At 38.0% G+C, this 9740-nt stretch overlaps 1 protein-coding gene across 5 annotated transcripts; it reads left to right on the top strand.

Annotated features, from left to right (window-relative positions):
• Nucleotides 1–1272: 1272 nt before the first annotated feature.
• On the top strand, nucleotides 1273–9198 carry LOC111325666 (uncharacterized). Of its 5 annotated transcripts, XM_088739757.1 has the most exons (9): nucleotides 1274–1702; nucleotides 1888–2025; nucleotides 2780–3360; nucleotides 4114–4231; nucleotides 4852–4977; nucleotides 5453–5527; nucleotides 5679–5778; nucleotides 6704–6770; nucleotides 7282–9198. In XM_088739757.1, exons 3-9 carry the CDS (start codon nucleotides 2869–2871, stop codon nucleotides 8851–8853), a joined length of 2550 nt encoding a protein of 849 aa, XP_088595883.1. In that variant the 5' UTR covers nucleotides 1274–1702; nucleotides 1888–2025; nucleotides 2780–2868; the 3' UTR covers nucleotides 8854–9198. The 5 variants fall into 5 exon arrangements, with proteins under 5 accessions (XP_022785253.2, XP_022785251.2, XP_088595883.1 ...); XM_022929518.2 differs by lacking the exon at nucleotides 1888–2025 and having other exon boundaries at nucleotides 1273–1702; XM_022929516.2 differs by lacking the exon at nucleotides 1888–2025 and having other exon boundaries at nucleotides 1273–1828.
• The last annotated feature ends 542 nt before the right edge of the window (nucleotides 9199–9740 follow it).

Here is a 9740-nt window from a genome sequence, read left to right as displayed (position 1 = left end):
CCCATTGCGTGGCATTCTTTCCCGTTGCGTGACATGGCTAGTGGGTAGTTTTAGAGTTTTACCGCGCAAAATTTACAAGCAAAATTATGCGGATCTCAGCACCTGTTTTCACCACAATCATTTATACCATTTTGGTTAGTTGACCCGAATTTTCGTGTGCACATTCTGTATGGTTGAATTTATTGTCAACAGAAGTTATTTCTTAGTCCCACAAGATTTCTATAATGATGTAAATGAAATGAGTTAAATGTAATTTAATGTATTTAAAAGAGTGCTTCGAATATTGATAATGATATTTAAAGAACTAAAAATGTCAGAAACAAGAGTTGCATTAAATTTTTTGCAAGATTTTTATAATTTGCATCCATAAGAACTTTAGAGAGACAATCACAGAAAAGCTTCTGGAAAATGCAGGAGACATAAGTGAATATTTAAGTATTGTTTTGATGTAAGTGAATTAAAAAGTTATATCTTATTTGTGTGTGTTTTGGTTATTACTTTTATGGGTTTGCTGTCTTAACACAGACAATTTTTGTAGTGTTAAGCGGGAATCGACTTGAAGTTGAAACCTCCGATCGTAAACGCTCAAATGAGGCCCTAAGCCCCCTCTCCTGTAAATCTCCCTCTTCAATGGGCCCTAGGCCCCCTCTCTTTTATAAACCTCCCTGCCTTTTTTTCCAGTGCACCCTCTCCCTGGTGAGCACTCCCTTCTCTGAGAATTATACTCTCCCTGATGAGCCCCATCCCTATATTCTACGACTTCCTTCACAGAAAGCCCTCCTCTGACAGCACGGGATATCAATGAGGGCTTATTAGCAAGAAAAAGAAAAAGTATTTAGCCTCTTCCTCCCTCCCCTCCCCTCCCCTCCCGCCCCTCCCTTCCCTCCGCTTCTTTCGAAAAAAGATTGCAATGTTTCCAAGCACGTGTGAAACTGCCAACTGCGCAGGCTATCCTGAACGTTTACACACATGACCCGCTAAAAGAGTTCTTCGTCAGAAAGAAAAAATGGGAAAACTATGTAAGCCAATTACAGATACCGGTAAACGGAAACTGCAACTCACTCTAAAGATTAAACATCAATCCATGGCTGTGAGATTGGAATCAAGTTTACTAGTTTTCAGGGATTGAGAATACATCATTCTACTTTGTTTACCAAAGCATTTGTTTAATTCTTTCTTACCTAACTATTACATTTCTGCTTTTTTAACGCTTAGAAGGAAACTTTCAATGCCGTGATAAGAAATCTCCCAGATTCCAGTGTAGTCTCCATTTCTCAATGTATCACGTATTATAAGTGATTAATACACGTGTTTCATTGTGTAGTTTGATTGTCCGGGTGAGAGTAGCGTGCGTTACATCATGTTTGTTTGGGTAGTTGAAATGAAAGCGCACAATTTGGAAGAATTCAAGGAGAATAACATCCCAGTAAAGAGGATATGATATATTTCGTACACGACATCCGTAAGAAAAAGACTGGGACAAGTCTACGGGTCATTTATATCCCGCGGGTTATGTGCAAAGTCGGACAAAGTCGTGGGCTTTGCATTCCATTGTTTCTATTTTGGTTTGGAATGGTGAAACTAACGCGCGGGATTTTTCGTAAGTCACGCTCAACAGTTGATCATCTTGGCCGACAGCAATAGTTAATTCTTCGGTTTTCATCATCTTGATATCGAAAGCATAGAGGAAAGTTCTGCTGAGGTAACTGCGGTTTAAAAATAGCTCGCTGCGAGTTTTGACAGACTGCAACATGATCTTAATTCCACACAAAACTGAGTGAAGCGCTGTGGCTGTTGAAACAGTTCGGTCGGCTTGCAGTCTTGACAAGTAATAGTCTGAATCTTTTCTTCTCATTTTTCGCTTGCATGCATGTTATTCTTTGTAAGGATAGCTCAATGAAAGTTTTACCGTCAAAAGTAGATATTACAGCGTCCAAAACTTAGCCCTAATTCCTTGCCACTCCGTGTGACGCTAGATCATAGAGAAAGGGATTAGTGTCAGAATTTTCATGAAGACTTAGATCGGTAGGTGTTCTTAACTTTCCTTCTGAATTTCCTCTTATATGTTTTGGTTATGTAATGCAATCATGAGATTATATAGCCGTATTTTCTTAAAAAATCTTGTTACATGACGATCGTAACTGTTAAATTTGTTTTTATTGCGCCGGGGGATCATAATCACTTTTGCCTTTTGATGGGGGCTTACGTCAAATGGGCATTTAATCCTTAGTGACCTATTGAAGGAGTTCTTGCATCACGTACGGACAGCAAACTGGGAGTTTATGTTTCTTTCCAGTATCTAAGAAATAATTTCAAATTCACTTATCGAGGTCCATACCGCACCATCTGTTTGTAGGATACTTCACCCGATCGAAAAAAAAAAAATGCCCTCATGTCCTTAGTAAAGGTTGGACATATTGCTTAGTTTTCACTTGTGTCCCATGATTGGCGGGTGCCTTGTTATTGTTTATTAACCTCTTTACGCCCTAGTATAAGTATTCATATTCTCCATACTGTTCGCTATTCATTTTTAAAAGTGCTGACAAGGAGATTATTTTTAAAAAATCATGAGGTTCCTTATTGGTGATCATTTCCTCAAGTCTCATTACCTAAATGTGTGATGCAGGGGTGATATTGTAAGGAGAAATTAGATGCTAATCACTCTGAAAGGTCAAAGTTTCACTAGTCTGTACACTAGTCAAATTTCTAATTAATATTCCAAGAATTTCCAAAACAGTTAATATTTAAGATTGAGTTCAATTTGTAATTGTTCATTTAGCTGGAACCACTTCTGAAAGTTGAAATGAACAGAATTAGAGGCTTTGGTTTCTAGAGGATATGAAAAGGGGCTAAAAAGTACCAAAGATAATGGTTGACCACCATTTTCCAACAAATCTCACATCACCATTCACGACAACGAAAGGAGATTTTCTAGATTCAGCTTCTAGTATCAGTGGCAATGAATCAGTTTTTCCTGCAAGTACATTATCACCTCGCAGTGACCTAGAATCTTCTTCTGACATGACTTCCTTATTGTTGACAACTGCTCCATCAACAAATGGTACAAGTTTCTTAGATGAGAGTGGGTTTCATTTGTCAACGGGAAATTTAAATGTAAGAGACACTGTTGACTTTGAAAAGTGGACAGAACATGATGATACACATCTCACAACCCAAGGAAAAACTGTCAGTACACCAAGATCCCAGACCCCAAGCCCAGGTATAAGCAAGATGCTACTGAGCTTATCTGACCATCCTGTAGAAAGACCATGTTCACCCAGTGCTTCGTCACTGTATAGAAACACCAAATCACACTGTAACCCTTCAGAGCTTGGACAACAGACTTATGATGAATGTATGGTAAGTTTAAGGTAATTTGGTTTTATCAACTGAGTTGATAAACTAAATTGGCCACTGTAAAGAGTTACAGTTTCTTGTTTTCAACATTGGGCTTACCCCACAGTTACAATATTTAAATAAATAACATTGCATGAGTCTTGAATCCTTAAGTGGATTGTTTCGTGTCATTGACTGACTTCCTTAAAAGTATTGTTCTCAGTGACAGCTAGTGGCTGATGTTCCAAATATTGATGGGCCTGAAAATAGTTCTCATGTGAACCTTCCTCACCAGATTTTTGCATTAAACTTCTTCAGGATTCAAAGCATTTGCCATAACTTTTTAAAAAAACCCCTTCCCTGCTATTGATACTATGATTTCCAGTTGAGAAAGGTGAGTCAGAGATTGTAAGACCACGTTTTGATGTTAAAAACTGTGCTTTTATCGTGCAAACTGGCTCTGTTTCCAGTGGGAACAAGCTTTCTTGTTTGATGGTTGGTGTGTGTGGCTCTTGAGATTCAATCAGCATTGGAATTGAGGAAGGTTGGTTGTGACAACTCCATTACCACATTAAACTTTTTTCACACATTACTCAACTGATATTTGTGGTATTGTAATTTGAAATCTGCTGTGCAAAGAGCAATTGTACTGTAGAGTTATGTCAAAGTCTTACCAACTCAGTCTCAGTTTCTGTAGATTATAGCTGAGCCTCTCCTGCTTCCTTTGCTGCTACAGGTAAGGAAAGTCTGATAATCTGCTTTTTTCCTCTCCTCTAGAAATTCACAAGATGGGCAAATGCATTTCTTCAGCACAGCCAAGACCAATTTTTAATCACTGATTTGGTGAGAGACTTAGGAGATGGCATTACCTTGTTTAGCCTGGTTGAAATGTTGGGTAGGTCTTCGATACTCTAATAAATAAATCTAAAGGTGGCAAAAATCCCTTTGTTTTCTCATTTCAAAGGTCTCAAAACTTGACTTGGTGTTCTAAAAACTCAGCATGATTAATTCTTGAATGGTTTTCAGTGTCTCAGAAATTGATTCTTGGATGCTAGAGATCACCAAGATAGGCAGATATAGGGTTGAGTTTTGAGATGTTGGGTTTCCAAGAGAATAAGTTCTTTTTTCCATGTTACATGTACTTCAACTGAAGGAAAAATCAACCCATGTACAGTGTATGTGACTTGCTGAGAGAATAAATTTATGGGTGAGAGGATTACTGTAAAGGGAGGTTGGTGGCCGTTATCAGGACTCATTTCTAAATTGTTAGTTTAGTTTGTGAGGGAAAAGCCAGGGAAAAGCCAGGGAAAAGCCAGGTAAAAGTCAGGGAATTTAAAAAACCATTGACAGTAACAACCATGTCATGGAGAAAAGTTTTTCAGAGCACCATCACTTGAACTACAATGACTATTCTTTATACATTTTGTGCCGCCTGTATAGACTTAAATCTTTTTCACCATTTCCTTCTCGTTATTACTTCTTTTTTTACTTTTTTCATGATGAACTTTGTCACAGTTGGAGGGTGTCCTCCTCAACTACATATAAAGCCAGCCCTAGATGTGCAGAAGATGGAGAATATTCAGACTTGTCTGGACTTTTTGGAGCATTATGGAGTTTCTGTTAATGGAATAACTGCAGATGGTAAGTTCAACATATTCAGTGCTAGAATATAAACAGTTTTCTAATGGCTTGATTGCATCCTTTGTGGAAAGTGCTGTTTCTGTTAGTAGTGAGGTTGAGTGGTTCTGTTACCTGAAAAGGGATTAAGCCCATGGCATTGAAAACCAACCAATCAGAGCAGACTATATTGTTTAAGAAGTTGCTAGGGGACCAGTCCACCTTGTTGCCAAATAGGATCAGCATAATCTTCTTAAGACAATGCAATCTAACTTGAAAGTCAATATCTAGTCGTTACTGCAGCAAAAAACTGTCAGTGGTGCTTTATTATAAATTTGTTGAATAACTAGTCCTTTCATGAATCTTTAGGTTTTGATGTTTTGATCCTTATCAACAGAGAGACCTTAGGTAGTTAGGTATTTTTCTATCTGTGTGGCAATTCCTAGATTCTTTTCTACACAAAAGTTATGTGGATATTTCTGTTCTTTTTTTTTTTCAGATATTGTGAGAGGAAATCTCAAAGTTGTGTTGGCTTTATGTCATAGTCTTTACAGACATGTTGGTTCTAGTGGAGGTACTTGTTGCTAATTTCCATGTACAAACTCTGATATTTAGGTGTAAAATTTACTCAGTATTTTACTAGCTCCCAACCAATGAACATGCTGAAATGTTTGCATGCTTATTGTTATTAATACTAACCACTCAGTGGCTGCATTTTTTTGTAGTAAGTGATCCTCAATTAACTCATCTGGTGGACAATGATGAATTGTCACTGTTTAGCTGGGTGTCAAAGGTTACTGGCAAAGATGTTGTTGATTATCAGAGGTGAGCACACCAATAACATTTTAGACCCAATTCTTTTCCCTTAACCCTTTACATTTTATCCCATCTCATTAGTAATTCTCCTTACTGTCTGCTATACTTTTCTTATAGTTCCAGTTTGGAGAATTTGGTATTAGATCAACTAATAATCCCCTAATCAATATTTTTCTTTATTATGTGGCTGTGTCTCACAACTACCGAATTCACGAATTTGATTGGCTGAAATCAATATTGAAAGCGGTCTGGATTTTCCCATCTAGACCAGCATCTAGACTGGTCTAGAAAAAAAAGGTACAAAGAATATAAAAAATTAGCATATTATAAGACACAGCCATGTAATAAACATCTTATTAACCAAGCAAGGTCAGTCTGTATGGGAGAATCATGACCTCGGTCGCTGGTACAGACCTCAACGGTGTTCGGTCTGTACTGGCGACCTCAGTCAAGATTCTCCCATACAGACCTCCCGCTCAGTTAATAAGAACTAATTATTTCCATCAGTTATCTACTTTGTTTTGTACTGATGTTGAAAGGAGAGATTCTGTCTTGGTCACTCATGAGAGTCACATGTTAACATCAGTATGCATATTCTCCATACCATTCTACAAACATTTCCTGAGGAGAATATGTTTAACAATCAGGAGCTGCTCTAGTTTATAAATATTTCTTTTGTTCTCCTGACCTTAATGTGTGATTCAGGGGTGATATGGCAAGGAGAAATTAGATTCTGGTCAATATTAGCGGTCAGAGGGTTTAAGGAACTTGGTTACTACTAATTCTTAGGTAAAATCTGTGGGAAATAAGACAATAATGTGCTCCAGCATTTAAAAAAAATTTTTACTTTCAGAGCATTGCAATGCTATCTTTACAAATTAAAGATTGGAAACAAGCTATTTAAGTTGCACAATGGCTCTGTCTTTCATTGCAGTTTTCAAGATGGTACAATTTTATGTTTGCTATTAAACAAGACTATTGAAGGAGTTATTCCTAGCTTGGTAAGTGCAGGAGAAAGGAATGCAGGGCTTGAAATGAAAATTCTGATTGGCCAAAGAACTCAGCGATTGCCCTTTGCAGTGGCCCGGAATTATAAACTTAATATAAAAAAAATCGTCCAAATTTTCTCAAACGTTTATTTTACCGATAACTTATTTCATGCATCTTTGGCTAGAAAATAATGAGAAGAGAAGATGGTGTAACGCTGAAATACTGCGTGATCCTGCCCTCTTTCCCTCTCTCCTAAAAGAGGTACATCAGCTTTACTGGCATCTTAAAAACCTGTGGAGCGTAATTTTTTTCAATTTCAATTCCCTTAAGTTTTTGTCAGCAATGTAAGTGTTTGCCATTTACAACCATTACTTATTCTTAGCAATATGTTTGCCTATATGTATCCTACCGAAAAATTTGTCTTTGGAGTTTCCTTGAATTAGAGACGATTTTCTGCGTCGCAAAAGCGACGTATTATAGTGTGTCACATAGTTTTCTATTTTTTTTTTTTTTTTTTTGCAGGTTTTAGAATTTGGCTCAGCATCTGAAAAACTGTGCCTTGCTTTGAAAGTTTCTGCTGAACAACTACTTGTGGAACCCAGACTAAAGGCAGAGAGCATCATGGATCTAAGACATCGAGAACATTTCATGGAGTATTTGAAATTGTTGTATAGAGTTTATATAAACAAATCAAAGAAGGCGTTTGATGCATTTGAGCAGAGAAACACAAGAAGAGAGCTTAAAAGGCAGTTGGTTAGAGAACAAAAACTTCGCTCTGAGAGGTATGGCTCTGATTTGACTTATCTTGGGGAACTTAGCCAAGATAAATCCCGTATTGCTCGAGAGAAGCTACAGATTTCTCTTGCTAACACCTCGAGGGGTTTGTCAAGCAATGAAAGTTTAGTAAGCCAAAGAAGACTGAAGGGCCATGAAAGCGGTGATTTGAGTCCTTTAACAAATGGTTCCCAGAACTTATGTAGAAGTGGAGTTCTAAACAACACCAAACGGAAACTGGATGATTTGAAAAAAGAACTGGAACTTTTGAAGGTTGAACTAAGAGAGGATACAGATGAAAAGTACAGCGACAAAAGTTACTTAAGGTCAAATTATCCTTCCCGTGATTATTTCACGAGTGGACTTAGAGAACCGATTTCGCGAAGAAAACAAGCGAGCACCAGACTGGAACTTAGACACGTTTTTCGTGGACAAGGAGGTACATCTATGGATGAGAAAACTCTAAAAAATGGTCATAACAGCCACGTAGCTGTAGAAAGAACTAAAAATGTCTATGATACTGATTCTGGTAGTAGTAAACACCTCTTTACTGCTTGTTACCTTGGAGACATTCCAAGAAGCTTTGATGATTCATGTTCACGAGTAGGACTTGGTCATAGAAATGATGGAATGAGTGTTACACTCAAAGAAACGATTGAACAACCTACATCCTCCATTCATAAAGTAACAAGCACCTTTCCTCGCGAGGACCCTGACTCTAAATCAGTGTTTCCTTCACAGCCAAGTAGTAGATCATTGTGTCATGATAAACCCCATACTGTAGGAACTAAAGAAATTAGTAACTTGTTCGATGTCGACTTTGGTAATGCGGGTGAGGATACGGGTGGCGATCGGGAAACATCTGTTTTCAACAGGATGCTTAGAGCTGGAAGTGATGCGAAATTAGAAGGAAGTAATTTACGCTATGATCTGGATAGTCATACTGTTCGTTCCTTGAGTCAAGGCAGTTATAAACCCGGCGCGCAAGCGAAAGCGTCTGTGGCGAACCCTTATAGGATGCAGGAAAGAGAAAAGGTTTTGGATAAATCGTTTGGCCTATCTCTTTCAACTAAGCCAGTTAGAAACGCAGAAAAAGTAAATACGATGGAGAAGCCTTCTATTGATGCGGCTACGAATGGCCCCACCATAAAACCAAGGACTCTTTCAAAAAACAAGTGCCACAGTGGACAAGTAGTGCCCAAAAATCCAGCCAAAAGCAACAAGACACCATCAACTAAATCACATCTGCATGCACTTACTGCGCTCATACGTATGAGCGCTAAAAATGCAAGCGCTATGTTTGAAGAAGAACCTCAGTGAACCGTTTCGATATTTAGTATTTATTATCTTATCATTTATTGTAATGAATATTAATAATTTCCCTTATGGTTTCCCTTATATTTTTTGGATCAATGTCAGTTTCTAAGTAACTGCGCACCTACCCATTCCTTACCCTTCCACTAACCCAACATTTGAGATCAGCTTTTTAATGTCACTACCACTGGACTGTACTAAACGCGGTCGTTTTTCTTTTATATAAAGAGATAAACTCTTGTGCTGAATTTGTTTCTTTTCGTAGGAAATAATCTCATTTTAATGATAGATTCGTTAGCTTTGTAAAGTCTGAGAAAGATCTTCTAAAATTAAAAAAAATTGCCTCGTTCAGTTATAGGTCAGACTGCTAACTTGCCCGGTAATTTTGCCTTAGAGTGGGTTACCTGCCATTCAGAGAGCAACATCGAGGTACCCCTTCCCACTTCGGTGATCACCATGAAACCATGTGGTGGAAGAGCGGCGGAATTAGAAAAAATACTCAAACTATCAAAGTGTGATTTCAGCGAAATTTATGAAATTAGTCTCTGAAACGTATGCGAATACTTAGATTTTGGCATCAATTTGAACATAGATGTTATTGAAATGAGAGCTTAGCGACGTTTGAAAAACTATTCTCGCGAAGTGATGTATGCAGTCCTATTGTAGTATTAACGGGCATGTTTAGAGAACGATATTTGCTAAAACATCAGGTGAAAGGTTCGAGATATTTTGATTAAAGAAATGAGCTCATCACTTTTTGTGCGCAGCGAGTCACTCTCCTTGTCAGTCGGATCAAAGTTCCCATCGACGGTACCTTTTCTTCAAATAGAGGATATTACACGGCCGCTTGGGGATACGAATTTTATCTTCTCGTGCTGAAGGTATCTCTCACG

The sequence above is a fragment of the Stylophora pistillata genome, chromosome 11, assembly GCF_964205215.1.
Source record: "Stylophora pistillata chromosome 11, jaStyPist1.2, whole genome shotgun sequence".
NCBI lineage: Eukaryota > Metazoa > Cnidaria > Anthozoa > Scleractinia > Pocilloporidae > Stylophora > Stylophora pistillata.
Note: the sequence above shows the minus strand (reverse complement) of the source record. Positions and strands in the feature narration are given on the sequence as shown.

Bases quoted from the DNA above. Each gene is read 5' to 3' on its own strand.
- LOC111325666 (XM_022929518.2), top strand. From the start codon at position 2,869: ATGGTTGACCACCATTTTCCAACAAATCTCACATCACCATTCACGACA. The intron at 3,361-4,113 runs GTAAGTTTAAGG...CCTCTCCTCTAG, and splicing joins AGACTTATGATGAATGTATG to AAATTCACAAGATGGGCAAA. The intron at 5,528-5,678 runs GTACTTGTTGCT...ATTTTTTTGTAG, and splicing joins ACATGTTGGTTCTAGTGGAG to TAAGTGATCCTCAATTAACT.